We start from the raw sequence: 24038 nt of genomic DNA on the forward strand, positions 1-24038 counted from the left end.
ATTGTGCAGTAGATCGGCACAAAATTTTGGTACATTTGAATGAATGAATGAATGATTGCTAGTGTTACCCAGGTCAGTACAGGGTTACCTGTCCCAGAATTCTTATTCTTTTGGCTATGTGAGAACTGAAAATATTTATGAGGAAATAAATGCACTTGTAAAATAGCACTAAAATATAGTTTCAAATCAGCATAGCAAAACATAGTTTCAGAATCCTAGAAATGGGAACTAAATGTGACATAAGTATTGCCATACTGGGACAGACAGAAGGTCCGTGAAGCCCTGCAGTGACCACTCCAGGTCAAAAGAACATGGCAATACCCCAAAACAGTACAACACATTTTATGCTGCTTATCTACTATTACTACTACTACTATTTAACATTTCTAAAGCGCTACTAGGGTTACTCAGCACTGTACAATTTAACATAGAAGGACAGTCCCTGCTCAAAGAGTTTACAATCTAGAAATAAGCATTGGATTTTCCCCAAGTCCATTTAATAATGGCTTGTGGACATTTCTTTTATGAAGCTATCCAAACCTTTTTTAAAACCCACTAATCTAATTGCTTTTTACATTCTCTGGCAAGAAATTCCAGAGTTTAATTACACGTTGAGTGAAAAACATTTTTCTCCGATTTGTTTTAAATTTACTACTTTGTAGCTCCATTGCATGCCCCCTAGTCCTAGTATTTTTGGAAAGAGTAAATAATCTATTCACGTCTACCTATTCCACTCCACTCATTCTACAGACCTTTATCATATCTCCCCTCAATCATCCCTTCTCCAAGCTGAAGAGCCCTAGCCGCTTTAGCCTTTCCTTATAGGGAAGTCATCCCATCCCCTTTATCATTTTCGTCTCCTTCTCTGAACCTATTCTAATTTCACTATATCTTTTTTGAGATGAGGTGACCAGAATTGCACACAATATTTGAGGTATGGTCACATCATGGAGTGATACAAAGGCATTATGACGTCCTCATTTTTGTTTTCCACCCTTTCCTAATAATTCCTAACATTCTATTTGCTTTCTTTGCTGCCACTGAACACTGAGCAGAAGGTTTCAATGTATCATCAACAATGACACCTAGATCTCTTTCCTGGTCGGTGACTCCTAATGTGGAATCTTGCATTACGTAGCTATAGTTCTGGTTCCTTTTTCCCACATGCATCTCTTTGCACTTGCTCACATTAAACGCCATGTGCCACTTGGATGCCCAGTCTCGTAAGGTCCTCTTGTAATTTTTCACAATCCTCTTGCGATTTAACAACTTTGAATAACTTTGTCATCAGCAAATTTAATTACCTCACAGGAAGTCATCCCATCTCCTTTATCATTTTTGTGACCCTTCTCTGTACCTTTTCTAATTCTACCATATCTTTTTTGAGATGTGGCGACCAAAACTGCACACAATATTCAAGGTGCAGTCGCACCATTGCTTATTTCTGGGGTAAGCAGCATAAAATGTTTTGTAGTTTTTTTGGAATTGTGCCAGGTATTTGTGACCTGGATTGGCCACAGGATGCTGGGCTTGATGGACCTTTGGTCTGTCCCAGTATGGCAATACTTATGCACCATGGAGCGATACAAAAGCGTTATAACGTCCTCATTTTTGCTTTCCATTCCTTTCCTTCTGTGTTGTACTTTTGCCACACATTTCTCAGAATGATTTATTATCTGGTGGTTCTTGTTTCATATCTATTATGAGAGTTTGTGAGAGAAATTAGCTATATGAAAGACAGATAAAACCCAAATAATTCTTGACTACCAGAACTTTGTCTAAATAAGCTAATATTATATTGTAATGGCTACAGTATATGTAACTAATTTTATTAGAACATACATTTGTACAGAAGGTAAGACATTTGCAATCTCTGGGGATCTCGGGAGGAATTTACAGTTAGAAGGCAAGGTTCTGCTAATTACCTTTTGGAAGTCATTACTGGCAATTGGCCAGGCTGCTTTTTGTAGATCATAAAAGGTGGGGATTTCAGATGATTATTCTGTGCTTGTATTGCAGTGGCATAGCCAAGGGTGGGCCTGGGTGGGCCAGGGCCCATCCTATTTGGACTCTGGGCCACCCAAAATTGTGCACTCTTGCTATGGCTTGCAGAGGTCCTCAAACCCCATCAACTGAAGATTTCCTCCTCAGGCAGCCAGTGCTGTTTCAAACGGCAGCTGGCTCACTTGCCTCAAGCTGAAACCAACACCAGCCCCTCTTCACATGCTTAGTTTTCATGTATGCACTGCCTGCTGGCTGTGGCATTAGCTCGAGGAAAGTGCTGCTGACTTGTTTGGAAGAGTGCTGTCTGAGCAGGAGGAAATCTTCAGCTGGCAGAGTTTGTATATCCCCTCCTGCTCAGGAATTTAATACTGTGGGCTTGCATGTGGAGGGAAGGAGGAAGAGCAGAGGGGGGCTAGGGACGGGGGGAGGGCATGAATTCCATGCCCACCCACCTTGGACTCAGGCCCACCCAAAAATGGCTGTCTGGCTACACCCCTGTTGTATTGGCTTCATGATGGTGGTGATGACTCCAAAGTTCCATATGTCCTGTCTTGTCTCTTGATACTGTAAACCACAGTTCACATTAAGGGCATTTCTATAGCATGTTGTTTTAAGTTTACTCCCCAACTGTGCACCTAAATGTACAGAACACTGACATTCAGGTACCTAAGTGTACACAGCCATATAAGTATCATGTGGCAACACTCCATACTACAAATCTTAGGGCAAGCAGTTGCTTCCCATGTCTGTCTCACTAGCAGACTGTAGACTTTTCCTACACTGTTACCACATCTTCTGGCAAAGAGTTCCAGAGCTTAACTGTTCATTGAGTGAAAAATATATTTCCTCCTATTTGTTTTAAAAGTATTCTCATGTAACCTCCTCAAGTGTCCCTTAGTCTTTGTACTTTTGGAATGAGTAAAAAAAATCGATCTACTTGTTCTGCTACCATGAGTGGTGTATGAGCATAGACAGGGCGGACATTTAGACAAGCAACTTACAAAATGCTGTAATTTTCCCACATGTCTGCTACATTTAGGCACCCCCAGGTCTGTGGCAGATGGTAAATGGGGGTGCCTAAATTGCCATCCAAGTGTCTTTATTGTATATTACTGTACAACTGTCAATATAGAATAGGTTCTCACCCTGTGGTGTTGGGGCATCTAAATGGAAGTGCTCTCTTGTACAATTGTCTCATTGTGTGCAAATTTGGACAGTCTCCCTGTAACTGTCCGCTCAGGATCTGTTGTGGCTTTTCAGGGAAATGTCTTCAGTTGTTTTGGTAGAACAAGAGAAAATACCAGGAGTTAGGCACGCAGTGGCTACATTTTCTTTAGCAGCAGTCAGCACTTTAGTCTTCCATCTTGACTTGTAGCAGTTAGCATGAGGAGTTTCTTCAACTTACAGAAATGTACGAAATGCAATGCATAATTCACAACCAAAACCAACCTCAGTACAGCTAGCTTTCAAGGACCTGCTGTTTAAGGCCCCCACTGTATTTTTCACTTACCGGTCCTGTCCCCTCTTCTAAGCAAGGGATGTACTGCAGCTAAGAACCACTTGCATAGCTGCTGTTGGACCATTCTGCTTTGTAGTACTGGAGCTCCCTCATATATCTTGAAATCTGACTGTAAAGCAGAAATGTAATGATACCATTTAGTAAGAGCTCAGTTAAGCTACCACTTTCCCCCACCCTTTTTTCCACAGACCTGAGTTCTGCCTTCTCTCTGTTTATTGGCTATGCTGGGTCCCTTAAATATGCCGTCTCTTCTCACTATTCCATTGTGCTTTGCTCTCTGTTTTTGAACAGCTGTTACTTTCTTGTTGCTTAGTCTTTTTTTTTTTTTTTGTCATGGTTTTCAAGTCTCGGAGAATGATGCTTTGTATGTGTGCTGGTCAGTAGATATTCCCTTGCACGCCAGCAGTGAGTTGAAATACACTGAAATCTTCAACTGAGCATCTGAGTCCTAACCCTCTGTTCTGCTTCAGCTTTGCCATTGTATTTCTAGCCCAGTGTCCTTTTTCTTTACTAGGAAAACCTTAAATTTATAACAGGGCACATAAACATTTCCAAAATGTTCTTATTTTAAGCTTATGTACCTTTATGAAATAGGCTGTCAGAATGATCACCAGTAGGACACACATGCGCTAGCATAAATATATACTTGTTCTGAGGCAGGTACAGGTATATGCGTGTATTCTGTGCATGTACATATACAGGAGATAATATTCCGCCTGCAGTGGTAAGTGGCTTGCAAGCCACATTTGCCACAGGATGACCTAACCCCAGAAATACAATGCCGGGGCCTACGTGGCTCCCAGCATTGAATATCCGAGTATGTGCACTGACCTAGAAGTTAGGCACCGGCTGATATTCAGATTGCTGCCTGGTTAACTCGGCGCATAAACAGGGCCTTTTACTAAACCGCGGTATCGTTTTTTACGGGCGCCAAAAATAAGCATGCACTAAATGCTAGAGATGTCCATATATTCCTATGGGCGTCTCTAGTGTTTAGTGCGCACTATAAACACTATCACGGCTTAGTAAAAGACCCCCAAAGTTAGGACAGCTGTTTTGCTTTCCTATCTTTATGCACTTATTTTGCTTTCCTATCTTTATGCACTTACTTAGCTAGTTAGTGAATTGACTATTTCCGCTAACCATCTAAGCTGACACTGCACCCAAGCTCCATCTCTGGCCCACATATAATCTAGCCAGTTAGCGGGGATATTCAGCAGTACTACCCATATTTTATAAAGTTTGTGCATACCTCAAAGTTCCACCTAAAGTGTGCCCCTTAGGAATGTCTACATTTATATTGTGTAGAAGTAGGTTTTTTTTTCATTTTACATCTGTATACCTCTGTTCAGCTTGCTAACGGCCATTTCCTACATGTAAAACAGGCTATAAATACAGAAAATGCTTTATAAAACTACCCACTGAATATATTTGGGGCAAAACTGAGGCAAAAGAAGAAAGTAGTTATTGAAATACAGTATAAGAAATGATTTAACATGCTACATAATATTTCCAGCCCTGATGTTAAAGCATTCCTTCAGATGGACAGACCAAAACAACTTTCTGACCCATCAGAAGATGAAGATGACCAGAGCAGTCAGAAGGTGAGGTTAGGTTGTATTAACTATGAATGGGAGGCGGGGGTGGGAATTCTGATAAAGAACAAACTTGTAGAAAACAATGAAACACAGGTTTTAGTTTTCATCAGGAAAAATGTTCTGTATGTTTGTTGAAGTGTGATTTTATGAATGTGTACTCAAGCCTACGACAAGATTTTTAGTCCTTTCCTGTTGGCAGTTGTTTGCTCTCTGGTCTTGGCAGTGTGTTTTTTTTCTTCATTTAAATGCACAAAGTGCACTTGGGTAACTTAAAGTTCAGCTGTTAGAACAACACTACAGATGCCCTGTTAACTGAGGACAACTACACAAAACTTTTTTGATTTTCTTAACATAACCTGATAGAACTTCTTCATAAAACAGTTAAAAGGAAAAAAAAAGCGCAACTTAACTACCTAACCTCCCACCATTGTCCTCAAGTGTCTGTTCTGGCACAGGTTATAGCATGGGGGGGAACTGGACCTGGATCTGGATCACCTCCTGAGTCGGCAGTTCCTTCTGACAGGCATTTTGTACAAGAAGAGATGAGGTCATGACGTATCAGTGGGCGCTACAGATGAATGTTTTGCGTTTGACAAATCTCGCTGTTGGCGAAAGCATGACCTATAGAGCAAATTTATTTTGGAAAGAACTACAATGAAATGCTTTTCTTCACAGTCTTTCTTAAGATACCATTAGTCGGTATCACAATCCTTCACCAAATACGCTTACAGCTGTTTAACAGATCTACTTTTGATATGTAAGAGGAAGGAATAAAGGGGAATCTCTTACTTTCTGTATAAGTATTGGTAGAATGAGGGCAGCAGATACATTTACAGCTACAGCACTGACAGGCAGATTAAAAGCAAACGCCGGCGCTAGAGGTTGTTAGCGCCATACTAGCGCCGGTGTTTGCTACCGCTCGAGGGCTCTTAGCGCAAGTAGCTTGCAAATGCATGCTAATCAGCGCTTAACGCATTCATCCCCAATGATCAGCGTCCAGCGCGCCAAAGATTGGGTTGCTGGCTGCGACAAACCCTACGCCAGCTCCAAGCTGGCGTTAGGGTTTGCAGATCATTGGGGAGGAATGCTGGCAGGCCCCCATTCCCCCCTACAGCAAACCTGCCAGCGAGGGCAGTTGAGGACGTCCAAAATTTGCACGTTTCTGTGATGGGGCAGTTGAGGACATCCAAATTTTGGACGTTTCTGCAATGGGCAGTTAAGGACGTCCAAAATTGGATGTTTCTATGTGAAAGACGTTTCTCATAGAAACATCCAATTTTGGACGTCCTTAACTGCCCATTGCAGAAACGTCCAAAATTTGGATGTCCTCAACTGCCCTGTCACAGAAACATCCAAATTTTGGACGTCCTCAACTGCCCCGTCGCTATACCTCCGACACCCCTTTGAAATTTGGCCGGCCCTGCAACAGGGCAGTTGAGGAGCTCCATCTTCCGATTTAGGGTTTACAGATCATTGGAGAGGAATGGTGAGCCCTGTCCAGCATTCATTTGCATGCTGGCAGGCCCCCATTCCCCCCAACGATGCAAACCACCCCCCCCCCCCCCCCCCCAGCGACGGGACTGGAGGTCCGGTGGACCTCCGGTCCCCCCGACGATCCCACCCCCCCAGGTTCAGGGAGGGCTGGAGATCCTGTGGGTACAATTCTCCCGCACTTCTACCCCATGATCAGAGATAATTGCGCTGCTTAAATTTGCATGCATTATTTCTGATCATAGGTCTAATAGCGCCCCGCGCTGTTCCAGTGCTATTTTAGAGCGTTGTTTGGAACAGCGTGAGACTTTTGATCATCTGCCTGTGAGTACACTTATTTTACTCCATCCTTTTACTTTCAGACTGTCTAATCTTTGCTGCTGTATCTTGGAGGCAAATGAAAATGAAAGTACAACTAGAGATTCAAGGAGAGGTTTTACCAGTTCCTTCAGTACAATCACATGATTGTAATTCAATTCAGTTTAATTTGTAGCTCAAAGGTTTCACAGTCGTGTTCCTCTTGTGCAGTAGCCAAAGACATGCAGATTGGAACAGCAGGGATAGCTAATCTCCAGAGGTTCCCTGAGCCTGTAATACTAAACAAATGCATGGGGCATGTTCCTTCAGAATCGCACAAGCTGATTGATCCATGGCTCATGTCCAGGAGATCGGAATTTGGGGAGAAAGGGGAGCAGCCGGTGGTTCTCCGCAGTAGAGGCCGACCGAAACTGGGATTCTCAGTTTTGGCTGATACCGAGCCTGAAAATAAAAATGGCACCACCTCCCACACCCCAAACAGTAGGTCCTCTCAAGCTGCCAGCACTACCTGCCCCCGCACCCCCTCCACACACACAGAGACTGAGTGCTGCCAGGGGGGGGGGGGGGGAGATGCTGCCACTATCCTCCACCCCCCCACAAGGCCATCCCCAGGTCAACTTTCCTGGTAACTTGGTGGCCTCTTTGGGGCAGGAGCACTATCCCATCTTCCCTGCCCCTGCCAGTTCCTCCATCAAAATGACTGGCGAGAGTTCCTGTGGTAGCCTCATGAGAACTCTCCGCAGCCATTTTGATGGAGGAACCGGTGGGGGGCAGGAGCGATTGGGATTGCTCCTGCCCTGATGAGTCACCAGGGAAGTTAAAGGCATGGCCTTCGGGGGTGGGGGGGGGGGGGGTGCTGGCTCTGTGGCACCTGCTCTCCTCTGGGAAGGGGGCATGGTCGGCCCAGCCTGTTCGGGGCAAGTCTCTGTGGGGGGGGGGGGGGGGGGGAGGAGAGACAGCAGATAGTTACAGGGACCCGAGGACTCACTCTCTCGTTTCAATTTCAGCCAAAAATGTACTTGCATTTTCCGCTGAAACCTGAATTCAAGATTTTGGGCCGGTTTTGGTGCCGAAACGGAACCTGAACGTAAAATTCAGTTGGCCTCTACTCCACAGTATTGACAGAAGAGTGGTGCTAAAAGTGCTAGTCCCCTTGAAGATGTGTTCTTCACTCTGCACTGGGTTAGCTATGTGAGAGGAAAGTTAGAATTATTACCTCCTAGTTTTTATTTTCTTTATGTCAGAAATAGTGAAAACCAAGCAAAAAATAAAAACAATAGAAAATTATAATTCTTTTAAAAAAGATCCCTTCTATTATGCCAACCCTGGTGATGTCTTCTGGAAGTAAAGTTGTAGCATTGTGCTGGAGAAGATGATTTCAGAGGGTACAGAAGTAAAGCAGGAATATTCTTACTAATGTTGCTGGTTCTTTTATTTAAAAATATGTAATATCAGATCTCTGATGAGCAGAATATTTTTATTTTTCCCCACCAGCTCAACTCTACCTCACAGAATATCAATCTAGGACCGTCTGGAAACCCTCAGTAAGCTTGTTTGTTTTCTAAAACCAAGAACTTTAAAATGTTTGTGTGTGACCCGGGGAGGGGGGGGGGGGGGCAGATTAGAGTAGGTTGAACTCTATGGCTTGTGTTTTTCTCAGCTAAAAAAACTAAGGGGTCTTTTTACTACAGCTTAGAGTGCACTAATGGATTTGGCATATACTAAATGCTGCGCCTCCTATTTTATGCCTATGGGCCACACAGCACAGGGGGTCTTTTACTAAAGCTTAGCACACATTAATTCAATTAGCATGCATTAAGCTTTAGTAAAAGGGCTCCTTAGACTCCATAACTGTTTATCGCCAATGTATAAAATACAGCACTACTTTTTCTGCCACACAAAAAGCCAGCACAGTATTTCAGAATGTGCTTTTTATGAAACATTTTTCTATTAGGTGTTATATTTCCTACAGACGAATGCATAAATCCATTAGAAAATCATCATTTCTGGATGCTGCACCCATTATGCGGTCAGCAGTGATAAGGCACTTTTATAAAACAGGCTGTTATATTTTATTTTGAAATCTAAATAATAGACAGACTTGTATCTGTACAACAGATGTCCGTTCCTTGAGCAGTACAGTATACTGAGCTACTATGTTAGGGTTCAGGAAGTTGCACAATAGAAATTACTCTGCCACACAGGTTGTGTATTTAATTTGTTGTAGGGTGCCGTACTGAATTGTCTAAAATCTATGTGGTCTACTCTTAAATTATGTTAACAATTATGGGCTCAATATTAAACAAAAAAAAAAGCTGAATTATTAAATTTATGCTTCCCTCATCTCCCTAAATTTGTGCCCTAAGTTTTCTGCTGAAAGTTCACTTTAATTTAGGAGCTTAAAAGTTATGGGTATAAATTTTAGCCTGCCTCTCATTTGCGTACATTTATGAGCCTAATGCTGAAATTAGTGCCAAGTCCCTAACTTTTTTCACTTGCCCTAAATCCACCCCTGTTATCAACCGTTTTTTATGCTTCTAAATTTAGGAGTTTAATTACATAAATGTAGGCACTCAGCCCTACTAAATTTTCAAAGAGGACAATATAGGAGCATAACTCTCAAAGTTAGCAACATTAAGCTTTTGAATATCGGGCCCTATATTTTAGGGGGCCATTTTCAAAAGGGCCTTCATAGTTTGAGTCCACAGATATCAAAAGACAAATGCAAGAAGACCTTCCCTCTGAAAACTGCCTCATAAAAGAGTTCTCACAGATATTTGCACTTGTACTGCAGATTTGTTTTCCCTTTGAAATAGTACACATAGTTTTGGAAATGGAAAACTATACATGATGTTGCCTTCCCTGATTAAACCCCGCGTTTGAACTTCCATTTCCACATTGTTATCAGTTCCCTCTGCCTAAGGTACATATATCCTATTTTAAGAGGACATGTCCTTCTTTTGGACTTCTTCAGATATGTCCTCCAGGTTTTATAATTTTTATATGCCTATTATGTGCCTATGACCAACACTCCTACCCACATAATGAGAGAAACCATCTAACTACATAAGTGTTGCCACACTGGGACAGACCGAAGGTCCATCAAGCCCAGCATTCTATTTCCAACAGTGGCCAATCCAGGTCACAAATACCTGGCCAGAGCCCCAAAAAGTTCAATACATTTTATGCTGCTTATCCCAGAAATAAGCAGTGTATTTTCCCCAAGTCAGTTTCATAATGGTCTATAGACTTTTCATTTAGGAAGCCATCCAGACCTTTTTAAAACCCTCCTAAGCTAACTATTAGTCAGTCTGGACACATGAGGGTGCTAAAGAGAGAGAAAGGTATTGCTGATTTCTCTGTTTCCCTGCTGGTTGAACCAATCAAAGGAATTTTGTTTGTGTAGCACTACTTTAAGCATATAGCATGCAAAGACTTTCACACGCATCTCGGAAGCCAGGCAAAGTTGTTGAGGGATATCTGCTTATCTGATAAGTACATTGGGCTCGGACTTGGTCAAATTCAAATCTAGAAGTTTTTGTAAAGTAGATTGTCTACTCTGTGTACGGTAAGTCAGTCACTGTTTGATGTGTGTTCATTAACTTACAGATTTGCTATGATTAATTTTTGTTTTATTTTTATCTCTGTAAATATGTTTATTTCAAACTTGATATACCGCTTTTTTGTAGATACAGTCAAAGCAGTTTACATATCCTATTTTTGCAGGTACCTTTCTGTTCCTAATGTTCCTTCTGAAACCACTGTACTCTGCACAAACACATTGCCCACCCTCTGCTTTCACCATTTCACCATCTCTTTTGTCCCCTTCCTTCTTCTCAGCTCTCAACCTTCAACATTTCCTTCCTTCCATTCATCCATCTCCTTTCTATCTGAGTACATCTTGCCTTCGTCGCTGTCATCATACCTCTCCAACTCTTCTCCATACTCTCTTGCTCCTGCTCTCTGCTGGGGACATCAATCCCAATCCTGGTTCTCCACATCAGTTCTCATCCTATTTGTGCAGGTCACACTGTGATGTCTCCAATCTAATTTCTGTTCCTCTCCTCCCTCCTTGCCTGCCTTTCTCGTGTGCTCTGTAGAATGCCCGTTCTGTCTGTAACAAACTTTCCTACATCCATGACCTGTTTATCTCTCGTTCTCTCCATCTGCTTGCCCTAACTGAAACTTGGCTTTGCCCTGAAGACTCTGCTTCAGTTGCGGCCCTATGCCATGGAGGTTATATTTTCTCCCATACTCCTCGCCCGGTTGGCCGCAGAGGTGGTGTCAATCTACTACTTTCACCCTTTTGTAGATTTCAACCTCTTCTTCCACCTCAGTCTCACTGCTTTTCTTCCTTCGAAGTTCACTCCATCCATCTATTCACTCCTCTGCCTCTCCAAGTAGCAGTCATTTATCGACCTCCTGATAAGTCCCTTTCTTCCTTTCTCACTGACTTTGATGCCTGGCTTTCCTTCTTTCTTAAACCTTCATCTCCTTCCCTCATTCTTGGGGATTTTAACATTCATGCTAATGATCCCTCTGACTCTTATGCTTCTCAGTTTCTTGCTTTAACATCCTCTTTCAATCTTCAACTGTGCTCCACTACCCCCTCTCACCAGAATGGCCACTGACTTGATCTTATCCTCTTCTCAAACTGCTCACTCTCCAGCTTCTGTGCCTCAGCTTTTCCCCTCCCTGACCATCATCTGATAACTTTCACACTTAAACACCCTCCTCCCCAGTCCCGTCCAATCTTAACCAATACATTTAGGAATCTTCAGGCTATTGACCGTTCTACTCTGTCCTCCAGTGTTTCAAATGTTACCCAAATCTGTCAATGAGGCTGTCTCGTCCTATAATACTATTCTCTCCTCTGCTCTGGATACTCTTGCTCCTCCCATTCCCCGTCCTGTAAAACGTACCAAACCCCAGCCTTGGCTGACCTCTAGAATCCGCTACCTACGTTCCTGTGCCCGCTCTGCCGAACGCCTTTGGCTGAAATCCCGTGCCCATGCTGACTTCATACATTTCAAATTCTTGCTGACCTCCCTCCAGTCTGCTCTTTTACTTGCCAAACAGGATTATTACATCCAGTTGACAAATTCTCTTGGCTCAAACCCTCGTCCTCTCTTTGCCATACTGAACTCTCTCCTCAAAGTGCCTTCACCGCCAACTCCCTTTTCACTTTCTCCCCAGACTCTGGCTGAGTACTTTCATGATAAGGTTCACAAGATTAAACTTGAATTCTCAACCAGGTCACCTCCACCTCTCCTTCCCTTAGTCCATTCTCTCAACCCTCCAACCCCTGCCTCCTTTTCTGAAATCACTGAAGAGGAAACTACACATCTTCTTTCCTCCTCGAAACTAACTACCTGTTCCTCCGATCCTATTCCCACTCATCTACTTAACACTATCTTCTCCTACTGTCATCTCTTTTATCTGTCATAGCCTCAATCTTTCACTTTCCACTGCGACTGTTCCTGATGCCTTCAAACATGCTGTAGTCATACCACTTCTTTAAAAAAAAACCTTCATTGGGACCCTACCTGTCCTTCCAACTATCGCCTCATCTCCCTCCTCCCTTTCCTATCCAATATACTTGAAGGTGCTGTTGTCTTGACTTTCTTACCTCTCAAGCTATTCTTGATCCACTTCAATCAGGCTTTCGCCGTCATTCCACTGAAACAGCACTTGCTAAAGTGTCCAATGACCTGTTCCTGGCCAGATCCAAAGGCTTCTATTCTATCCTCATCCTTCTCGATCTATCTGCTGCTTTTGAGACTGTTGATCACAGCCTATTCCTTGATGCGCTGTCCTCACTTGGATTTCAGGGCCCTGTTCTTTCCTGGTTTTCTTCATATCTCTCCCTACGTACCTTTAGTGTATACTCTGGTGGATCCTCATCCACTTCTGTCCCACTGTCAGTTGGTGTACTTCAGGGATATGTCCTGGGACCTCTTCTTTTCTCCATCTATACTTCTTCCCTTGGTACTCTGATCTGATCCCATAGTTTTCAGTACCACCTTTACGCTGATGACTCCCAGATCTACCTCCCCACACCATAAATCTCAGCAGGAATTCAGGCCAAAGTATCAGCCTGCCTGTCTGACATTGCTGCCTGGATGTCTCACCGTCATCTGAAACTAAAACATGACCAAGACTGAGCTTCTTATCTTTCCCCCTAAACCAACCTCTCCTCTTCCCCCTTCTCTCTATTTCTGTGGATAACACGCTCATCCTCCCTGTCTCATCAGCTCATAACCTTGGGGTCATCTTCGTCTTCTCTCTCTCCTTCTCTGAACATATTCAGCAGACTGCTAAAACCTGTCGTTCCTTTCTCTACAACATCAGCAAAATTCGCCCTTTCCTTTCTGAGCACACTACCAGAACCCTTATCCACACTCGTATCACCTCTCGCTTAGACTATTGCAACTTGCTTTTCACAGGTCTCTCACTTAGCCATCTCTCTCTTCAATCTGTTCAAAATTCTGCAGCACGACTTATATTCCACCAGTGTCGCTATGCTCATATTAGCCCTCTCCTCAAGTCACTTCATTGGCTCCCTATCCGTTTCCGCATACAGTTCAAACTCATCTTATTAGCTTATAAGTGCATTCACTCTGCAGCTCCTCAGTACCTCTCCACTCTCATCTCTCCCTACACTCCTCCCCGGGAACTCCGTTCACTGGGTAAATATCTCATATTTGCACCCTTCTTCTCCACAGCTAACTCCAGACTCGGTTCCTTTTATCTTGCTGCACCATATGCCTGGAATAAACTTCCTGAACCGGTCCGTCAATCCCCATTTGTGGCCGTCTTCAAATCTAGGCTGAAAGCCCACCTTTTTGATACTGCTTTTAACTCCTAACCCTTACTTGCTTGTTCAGTACCCTTATTTTATCATCCCCACCTTAGTAATTCCTTTATCTCTTATTTGTCCTATTTGTCTGTCCTAATTAGATTGTAAGCTCTGTCGAGCAGGGACTGTCTCTTCATGTTCAAGTGTACATCTAGGAGCGCTATAGAAATAAGTAGTAGTAAGTAGGATTCACAATCTAAAGTTATTTGTACCTGGGGCAATGGAGGGTTAAGTGATTTTAAATATGATAATTCTAACTCTGCCCCATGTGTATTACACTAGGAAAGAGTGAACAATTTTCTGCCATTTTAGTTGGGTAAATGGCTTTTGAATTCTGCCCTCACAGAGTAATTTCATAACGGGAACCTAAAATACCTTCATAAAAAGCTTTTACAAAGGTAATATAGGCTTCTAGATGCCTATATAAGGTAGGCTCTGAGAACTAACCCTGGTAGTGCACAAATGCTCTTGCACAAGGTTACACCTGGTGTAAGACTGTAAATATTCTGTATGATTGCCAACCTAAATATTTGATTTCTTCCTAATTGTTTTCAGTGCTAAGCCAGCAGACTTCGACTTCCTGAAAGTTATTGGAAAAGGAAGTTTTGGCAAGGTGAGTTTCACTTTAATTTTCAGGAAAAGGACACGAAGTGACTGCTTGGATCACTGCTATTATGTTTAAAAGCTGGAAAACGATTTAGTATGGATGAGTTTGTGACCTAGTGGTATCACCACAGATCTTTTCATAGACTGATAGCATGGTTGGAAAATCCCTACAGTTGCAACGGATTTCATCTGTGTTTTTCTTCTAAATACATCAGGTCCTTCTTGCAAAAAGAAAACTAGATGGGAAGTATTATGCTGTCAAAGTGTTGCAGAAAAAAATTGTCCTCAACAAGAAAGAGGTAGATGGAGCACTTTTACAATATCATTTTCCCCACAACCCCCCTCCCCCCCAATTAAAAAAACAATAGAGAAAATCTCTTTTGTTTGCACATCCACATGCTAACTTTTCCCTTCTTTGCAGCAAAAGCATATCATGGCAGAACGTAATGTGCTTTTGAAAAATGTGAAACATCCATTTCTGGTTGGACTACATTACTCATTCCAAACCACAGAAAAGCTTTACTTTGTTCTGGATTTTGTTAATGGAGGGGAGGTGAGTCTTGTTCATCCTTGTTCACTTGATTTCTGTAGGCCTTTTGCTTGTGGTGTTGTGGAATGGACAAGTTTTAAGCCTACAAAGGTGTTTGCATTGTTCAGGTGCTAACTGGATTCAGTTCCCATTGCAGCTCCTTGTGACTGAGAAAGTCACTTAAGCTTCTATTACCCCAGGTACAAAAAACTTAAGATTGTGAGCTCACTTAGGGACAGAGGAAGTACCTGCATGTAATCAAAATGTAAACGCTTTGGTTGTACCACGGAAAGGTCTATGACCCTACCCCACCCCACCCTTAAACAAAAAAGGAAAAAAAAAACACATAGCATTGTTACCAACCCACTGGGCAGTTACTCATTATTCTGTTGCATTGGTCTCAAGCTCTGGAATTCACTACCCCTCTCTCTTGGCAGGAATCCTCCTACTCCTGCTTCAAGAAATTGCTCAAAACCTGGCTCTTTCAACAAACCCTACCCTACAAGCTACACAATAACCATGCTCTGTCTGACCACTGCCTACCTTCCCCCCCCCCCCCCCCCCCCCCCCCCCTTTTCCCTGTCCTTACATTGTATTTACCTTTCAAACCGCTGAGATGTGTGATGTGGTATACAGTATGGTCTCGATTACCTGACTTTTGCTGATCTGACCATCCGGCATACCCAACAGACTCCCGGTGATGTCACGGCATTGCCGTTAAGAAGTGCACAGCTTCTCTTCCTGTTTTCCAGCTTGTCATGCTGCAAGGAAGCCATGTTTGATTTGAAATCAATGCTTTGCAACTGATACTCCTTCATGCATCCCTCATCGCCATTAAGAAATTACAGCTTCTCTTCCAGTTTTCTAGTACTGTACATACAGTAATTTTTGGAGACCCCACTTTTGCAGTGAGGGAACAGTTTTTGATCCAAGACGCTGTTTCTAACAGTGCTTCTTTGAGTATTGGATGACGGTAAAGGAAATGCTAAAGATAGTGAACATTAAAGATGTTCTGAGCTGAGACCCTTGCTTTTCCTGTCGGGGAACCATTTTTGATCTGAGATCGTGCTTTTGCATAAACGGAACCATGGTAAGATTCTTGTGCACAGTGAGTTTTATGCAGTACTGTATGTGCACCTATTCGTGTTCATTTATATCACTTTCTTTGTCTTACCCTCATTCTGTTTTGTCTGTGAACTTGGAGTGTGGAGAGTTTCAACTTTCAGTTCTGCTGTCTTAATATCTGCTTCATATGGTTATTGACTGGAAAAGACAAAGCAGCGAGCTCTGCTGTTTACACTGCCTGCTGTAGAAAATAACTCTAGTGAGGCTGAACCAGTGGCGTAGCTACGTGGGGCCTGAGGGGGCCGGGGCCCCCGCCGCCGCCTACCTTTACTTTTGCTGGCGGGGGATCCCACTCCCCGCCAGCCGACGTCTTCTTCTTAGTCGCTTCCTGCTCTTCAATTTGTTTGCTGACGTCCTGCACGTAATTGTACGTGCAGGACGTCAAACTCAGAGAACAGTTCTGTTCTCTGAGTCTGACGTCCTGCACGTACAACGTGCAGGTTGTCAGCAAACAAATTGAAGAGCAGGAAGTGACTAAGAAGAAGACGTCGGCTGGCGGGGAGTGGGATCCCCCGCCAGCAAAAGTAAAGGTAGGCTGCAGCGGTGGCGGGTTCGCGGCGGGAGGTGGGGGGCGGCAATGTCGGCGGTGGGGGGGGCGGCGCCGGGGGGAGGGCTAAAATGTGCCCCCTCCCCCCGGGCTCTGGACCCCTCTCCCACGGAAGGCTGGCTACGCCCCTGGGCTGAACACTTTTTTTTTTTTTTTGTTACATTTGTACCCTGCACTTTCCCACTCATGGCAGGCTCAATGCGGCTTACATATTGTATACAGGTACTTATTTGTACCTGGGGCAATGGAGGGTTAAGTGACTTGCCCAGAGTCACAAGGAGCTGCCTGTGCCTGAAGTGGGAATCGAACTCAGTTCCTCAGTTCCCCAGGACCAGAGTCCACCACCCTAACCACTAGGCCACTCCAAATATGGTTCCCTTGTTTGGTTTTGTATTTTTGTTCACACTGCCTCTGTACAATTGCTGTTTTGAACAGTACTGTGCTTTATTGTGAAATATACTGCTCTGTGTATTTGTGCTCAAATTGCCTGCTGCACAAGAAGCACAATCATGCCCTATACAACTTTTTTTCTTTTCTTTTTGTTGCTGATTAGTGTCCATAATATTTTAAATACAGATACCCGATGCCTGTTCTTCATATATAAAGTATGTTTTCCATGCATTTTTAAGGGGGTACCATTGTTTTCCATATTACATGATTTTTCACTTATCTAACAAAGGGTCAGTCCCATTTACGTCAGATAATCGAGACTGTACTGTATCAAGAATTTGTAAATAAATATCAAATCCAGTGGGTTAAAAATTGATAGGTACAGTACAGTCTCGATTATCTGACGTAAATAGGACCGACCTATTGTGGGATAAGTGAAGTCAGACAATATGGAAAATAATGGTAACCCTTTAAAAATGTACAGAAAACATACTTTATGTATCACTGGGAGGCCAGATCAGCGAAGGTTGTATAACAGACTGTAATGAAGAGTTATGTCAAAATGTTAGCAAACGTACGATTAAAGGGGGAGGGGTGTAAACTGATTTAAAATATTTTTTTCTTTTACTCTGCTTTTATTTAATGTTTGAAATACAAACCCTGACAAATTCCCAGGAAAAAAAATGAAAATGCAGAGCTAAGAGCCATACTGTTCTTTAAGAATAATCACTCTCCCAGATTTTTCTTGATTTCAAAACTGTCATCTTCCTATTTCTAGTCACAGTAAGCCAGATTTAAAAAAAAAACACACAACTTTTGCATTTAGCTCTGAATTGGGATGAGTAAAACCTAATAAAACAGAAGATAAAGATCTGTTTGTTTTATTAGGGGGGGGGTGGGGTGGGAATGTGAAGGATCCTACATATAAACCATCCAAGGGCTGATGGTGGTGGTGGTAACTGCAGTAGCAGGGTTTTGTGAAGACATATATTGTCATTGGTGCATGGTTCCTTTTTGAAACCCCACCTCTCCAATATGACAACCAGGAAAAAGACAGCCTGAGAGATGAACTTTGTGACACTGGGTTGATTTAGGAGGGGACGTCTGCCTCGTATTGACACAGTTCCTAACTACTGTTCTTTTTTTTTAATTTTAGTAAATAGTATGGTTTCTATCCTGTTATTGTATGGTGTTCCTTTCAAATTAAGTCTATTTTATTGGTTTTGTTTGTGTAAACCACTGTGATTTGCGTACCAGTAATGGCGGTATATCAAGGTTTAAAATTAACATGCACCAACAGCTCCACATGCCTTTCCAAACAGCTGTCCCAGTGTCAGTGCCTTTGACTGGCCCCTGCTTAGTCAGTATATCTCCAGGGGGCAGGAGAGCGTGAGAGATGGGGTTTGCTGTAACCCAGAGGTACCAAGGGAGACCCATCCCAAAACTGGAGATTCGGGATCCCAGAACATGTCTAAAATCAGGTCTGACAGATGCACATTCTAAAAATTGGTATATTCTAATCAGAAAAAGCAATTTTATCTTCTATTTATTATCGTTCATCTGGTTATTTTATTTTTCTAATTATATTGGTCCTAGTCTCTTTTCTGCATTCCTCTGTCTTAACTCTTTTTTCAGGGTCTCTTTGTCCATTTGGCATTTCTTTTCTCTCCTTGTCCACCATACGTTTTCCCTCTGTGTCTCTATCTACCCTATCCAGATTTCTTCTGTTTCACTGTTCCTATCCTCCCACCATGTTAAGCATTGTCCTTCTCTGTGGCTTTATTCTTAGAAATATTGAAACATGTAGGCAGAAAAAGACCATATGGCCTATCCAGTCTGCCTATCCATGCCATCTTCTGTCGCTTTCACTCCCTTAAAGATTCTATGTACTTGTCCCAAGCTCTCTTGAATTCAGATACTTTTTTCGTTTCCACCACTTCCACCAGGAGGTCGTTCTGAATTCACCTCCTTTCCGTGAAGAAGTATTTCCTCAGGTTATTTCTGAGACTATCCCCTTTCACCTTCATCCTATGCTCCCCTCGTTCCAGAGCTTCCTTTCAAGTGCAACTTGCCTCCTGTGCATTTATGCTCTGTAGGTATTTAAATGTCTTCATCATATCTCCCCTCTTCCAAAATATACATATTGAAATCTTTAAGTCTGTTCCCATACCTTTATGATGAGGACCACTGACCATTTTAGTAGCCACCCTCTGGACTGAATCCATCCTGTTTGTATCTTTTTGAAGGTGCAGTCTCCAGAATTGTACATGATATCCTAAATGAGGTCTCATCGGAGTCTTATACCGTGGCATCATCACCTCCTTTTTCCTACTGGCCTTTCCACTCCTTATGCACCTAAGCATCCTTCTAGCTTTCACTGTCACCTTTTCTACCTGTTTGGCCACCTAAAGATCACCACATACGATCAAACCCATGTCCCACTCCTCTTTTGTACACAAAGTTCTTCACCTTCTAAACTGTACCATTCACTAGGGATTTTGCAGCCCAAATGCACGACCCTGCATTTTTTAGCATTAAATCTGCCTAAATTTCAGACCATTCCTGTAGCTTCACTAAGTTCTTCCTCATGTTATTCAGACCATCAGGGGATGTGTACTCTATTACAGATTTTGGTTTCTTCTGTAAAGAGGCAAACCTTACCAGATAGCCCTTCAGCAATATCACTTACAAAACTGATAGAACAAAACCGGCCCACGAACTGAACCTTGCTATGCACCACTGGTGACATCCTTTTCCTCAAAATAAGCTCCATTTACCACAATCCTTTTTGTCTTCTTCCACTCAACCAGTTCCTTATCCAGTCAGTCACTTTAGGGCCTGTACTGAGGGCACTCAGTTTATTTATTAGTCGTCTTTGCGGAACCAACCATGTCAAAGGCTTTGCTAAAATCTAAATACACCATGTCTATCGCTCTCCCTTGATCCAATTTTCTGTGGTCTCACAGTCAAAGAAATTAATCAGATTTGTCTGGCAAGACCTGCCTCTAGTGAAACCATGTTACCTTGAGTCCTGTAATCCTTTGGATTCCAAAAACTTTACTATTCTCTGTTTTAAAAGCATTTCCATTAATTTACTTACCACAGAAGTCAAGACTTGCCCTGTCTAGTATCACCCTTCTGTGTCCCCATCCCTCTTACCTATCTATCATCACCACTCCTGTCCCTATTATTCCTCTTGTCCAGCATATCTTCCCTTCCTCCCCAGAAATTCTGCAAATGTCCCTCTCTCTCCTGCTCCCTCCCACCTACCTTTGAGTACAGTCTCTCTCCCTCTTGCTTCCCCTGTAGGTCCCACATCATTTGTCCCTCCCCCCTTCATGGTATGGCATCTCTCACTCACTTTGCTTCTCCCCCTTCCCTGGTCCTTTCAAACTTGCCCTCAATCCTCACTGGCAGCAGCAGTCACAGTGCTAAAAACGGGCTGCTTATGTGCCATCCGCTGGGCCTTCCCTGTGTCAGTCCCACCCCTCTAGAAACAGGAAGTAGAATCAGAGATGGTGGGACCGGCAGAGGGAAGGCCCCCCCATGGACCACCCACAGGCTGCCTGTTTTCAGTACTGCAGCTGCTGCTGTGCCAGCAAGGATCGAGGGCAAGTTTTAAAGAACCCTGGAAGTTAGGGGAGGAAGTGAATGAGAGATACCGAATCATTGAGGGGGGTGGGGGAAGGAGAGAAAAGTCGGTGTTCAAGGGAAGGGCGCTTTGGTGTGTGAGCTGGAGAAGGGCAGCAAATGCATGTGACGTGCCTCCTATGCATTCCTTGTAAACTTTATTCTTTAGGTGATGGGGTTTAGTCTTCACTTTCACTGGCTCTGGCTCCTGCCTGTGTGTTTGCCCAGCAGCACATGCTCAAACAAATATGTACAGACAGATAGACAAATAGATGCAGCTGCAAAATAAGTGCTCTCGCTTTTTGCAAAATGTGCTTTGGGGAAGCACAAAAACAGGACTCTGGAATTGTCTGCCTAATCCTTCCCACAGCCTTGTAAAAATACATTGACTATAACTAAGCTTGGTGCTAATGTCAGAGTACAGGAGAGTATAAAAACGAAAATGAATAATAAATGTCTAGGATATATAGAAGAAAACTGTGAATCATGGAAAAATACCTTTATTAAACCTAAAAATGGTGGAATTAGATGGAGCTGGACTTTACAGGAACTCTAGGAAAATAAGAATACTGCATCATGTGATTGTGGAAGCTAAGAGAGAAAATAGACTAAGACTTTATTTTCCATTAAAGAAATATAGAAGGACTTTGAATGTCTGCCAGCTGATTGAACTCTCCCCTTTATTCTTAGTCTGGACAGAACATACTTTGTAGCAGAGGTTTCTGTTACCTGCTTACAATACATCTTTGTGTATTTGCAGCTGTTTTTCCATTTACAACGAGAGCGCACCTTTCCTGAATATAGAGCCCAATTCTATGCTGCAGAAATAGCCAGCGCTTTGGGTTATTTGCACTCCATAAAAATTGTGTACAGGTAATCTTGTGATGTTTTCCACACTGAGAACAAACTTCTGCTGTAAATATTTTCTCTTTCCACTTTTTTGTATTTTAATCCATTTGATTTCACTTTCCTTTTTCCCATCTCCCTCTTTTTCTTCATAGGGACTTGAAACCAGAAAATATCCTTTTAGACTCACAGGTAAATAGGAAACATGGGTTGTAGTGTATGTACATGTTTAAAGTTCATTACAGCAATAGGAATATGTGAAAACTCGATTGATGGATGAAAAAGGCTTATGTGAGTAGTGTATGTACAAGCCATAATTGTTAACATTCATGGTCTGCAGGGGCCCCTGAGACACTGTGCTGCTGATCTGGCACACAAAAATCATAAGGTTCAAGAACTTCATTCATGCTATGCAGTAACCTGGCAATCCTCAGCTTTCTCTTGGAGGCACACGTGGCCGTTCAGGTTTTTCAGGATTCCCACAATATGTATAAGTGAGATTTCCATACAATGGAGGTTATCAATAGAAATCAAACAAAATAAAACATGGAAAAGAAAATAAGATGATACCTTTTTTATTGGACATAACTTAATACATTTCTTGATTAGCTTTCGAAGGTCGCCCTTCTTCCTCAGATCGGAAAAAAATACAATGGAGGGAATGTACACAAATTTAACTGGCTAGTTGTGTACAGAGAACTGAGTTGAGAACCACTGAATTAATATTAATGTAGGTTGGTGCTGTGCTTATCAGCCTTATCCTAAAGGCACACGTAGCCAGTCAGGCTTTTCAGATTACCACAATGAATATGCATGAGAGAGAGTGGCATATATTGGAGATCTACTGAATACAAATCTGACTGGCTGTGTGTGCCTCCAGGTGAGGGTTGAGAGCACAGCACTAACCTGCATTAATGTTAACTGAAAAGAATGAAATACTGCAAAATGAGGCAGTGCTGAGGGCCGGAAAGTGTTCTCTGTTGCAGTGATGCAGGTAGGAAGAATCATCTGAACTGATGATCTGCCACTGTGGCTCACTTTGGGTCACATGGAAACAGCCATTTACCACTATTGTGATAACATTAGGAGCATGGCAACCTCCTGAGCCCGGGCACCTGCCCAGCATGTCTGTCTCTTTCAGCGGACCTCAAATAACGAGAACATTAACTCACATTAACATTTAAGTTGTTTATGAATAGTGCAGAAACTCTGTACATTTTCAGTGGGTGTAGGGTAGGGTTGTGAAAAGTCAGAATGGTCACAGGATGCTGAAACAGGTGAAGTAACAGACTCCTGGAACATATCTATTGACAACCCAGTAGCTGCATTAAATAAGTGAGGCACACCGCGGGCCATTCTATAACATAGGCATTAACATTTAAATGTGCATTATGCATGTAAATGTTTAGAATACTAGGATGTGTGTGTGTGTATGCACACATAGGCACAATATTGGCATATGTGTGTAAGTACTATTCTGTAAGTACGTGCATATCTTGCATAGTGTATATTTGCAAGGGGGAGGGTGGAGCATGGCAAAAACAATTGGATAGTGGTACAAGCCCACAGTCCATAACAATCAGATGAAGTAAACCAACATGTGAAAAGAAGGTTTAGAAGTTAAAATGAAATTGTGAGACAATGGAGAACATCGTGTGGGTCAGTATTCAACGCAGCGGTCAGAAGTGCTGAATATTTGTAAAGAACACTGACAAGCTGATAGCTGTATGTATAGCAGCACTATAGTTACACTGAATACCACTTCTAGCTGAATAGCTAAGCAAAACACCCTTGCTGTGCCCCAACACTATCCAAATTTTTGATTCCAGTATCCGTACAGTGCTGCTCAAATTCATAGATAGGAGACCTAAACATTTAGTCATCACTGCTAAAAACACAAGTCTCTTTGAACACTGAGTCCATAAAAACTAGGCTGAGAGACTGAAGTACATTATGTGTGGTATATACCTTAGACAGCTGTGCCATAAAATTTAAAAAAAAATTCTCCTTTGAAGGGATAAAAGGATTATGTTTCATGTTTTTGCTGAGGACGAGCTGGAAACCGTCCCGACTCTGCATGCCTTCCCCACTCCTGTGTGGAAAGCTTTTTGCATTTAACATGATTCATATTCTGTTTACACTCCCTGTTTTGCTCTGTTTACATTAATTTTTTATATTTTAACAAATGACTTAAAGTAGTCTCATACTGCTTCGTTTTTTTTACATTTATGTTTTAGGGACATGTTGTTTTAACAGACTTTGGACTTTGCAAAGAAGGGATTGCTAGTTCTGATACCACCTCGACCTTTTGTGGGACACCAGAAGTAAGAAACTTTTTAACTGTGCATGTTTTCAGTTCCTTTTTTAAGCTTGCATAACTTCCTTGTGCATTGTTGTGATATTTTACTATGCAAGAAAATAGAACTAAAGTATTCCTCCTCGGTAAACTGACTGCGCCACCTAAAAATTCCTGAGTGCCCAGTTCAGTTACTTTAGCCTGTGTGAATGTTAGTGTGTTTGACAGTTCTTTCCCTGAGCTGATGTTCAAGTCTTTTACCAGTGCCACATTAATAATT

At 42.5% G+C, this 24038-nt stretch overlaps 1 protein-coding gene across 5 annotated transcripts in view; it reads left to right on the top strand.

The window, feature by feature from the left end:
* LOC115478008 (serine/threonine-protein kinase Sgk3) overlaps window positions 1–24038 on the top strand; it is a 114237-nt gene that overhangs the window by 65839 nt on the left and 24360 nt on the right. For all 5 annotated transcript variants that reach the window (XM_030215196.1, XM_030215205.1, XM_030215214.1 and 2 more), the window contains 8 exons: window positions 5040–5127; window positions 8425–8474; window positions 14345–14402; window positions 14611–14694; window positions 14817–14948; window positions 21377–21489; window positions 21618–21654; window positions 23700–23786. In XM_030215196.1, the coding sequence (XP_030071056.1) occupies window positions 5040–5127; window positions 8425–8474; window positions 14345–14402; window positions 14611–14694; window positions 14817–14948; window positions 21377–21489; window positions 21618–21654; window positions 23700–23786 (649 nt within the window). The remainder of the gene's footprint in view (window positions 1–5039; window positions 5128–8424; window positions 8475–14344; window positions 14403–14610; window positions 14695–14816; window positions 14949–21376; window positions 21490–21617; window positions 21655–23699; window positions 23787–24038) is intronic.

Source organism: Microcaecilia unicolor, chromosome 1 (genome assembly GCF_901765095.1).
Source record: "Microcaecilia unicolor chromosome 1, aMicUni1.1, whole genome shotgun sequence".
Taxonomy (NCBI): Eukaryota; Metazoa; Chordata; class Amphibia; order Gymnophiona; family Siphonopidae; genus Microcaecilia; species Microcaecilia unicolor.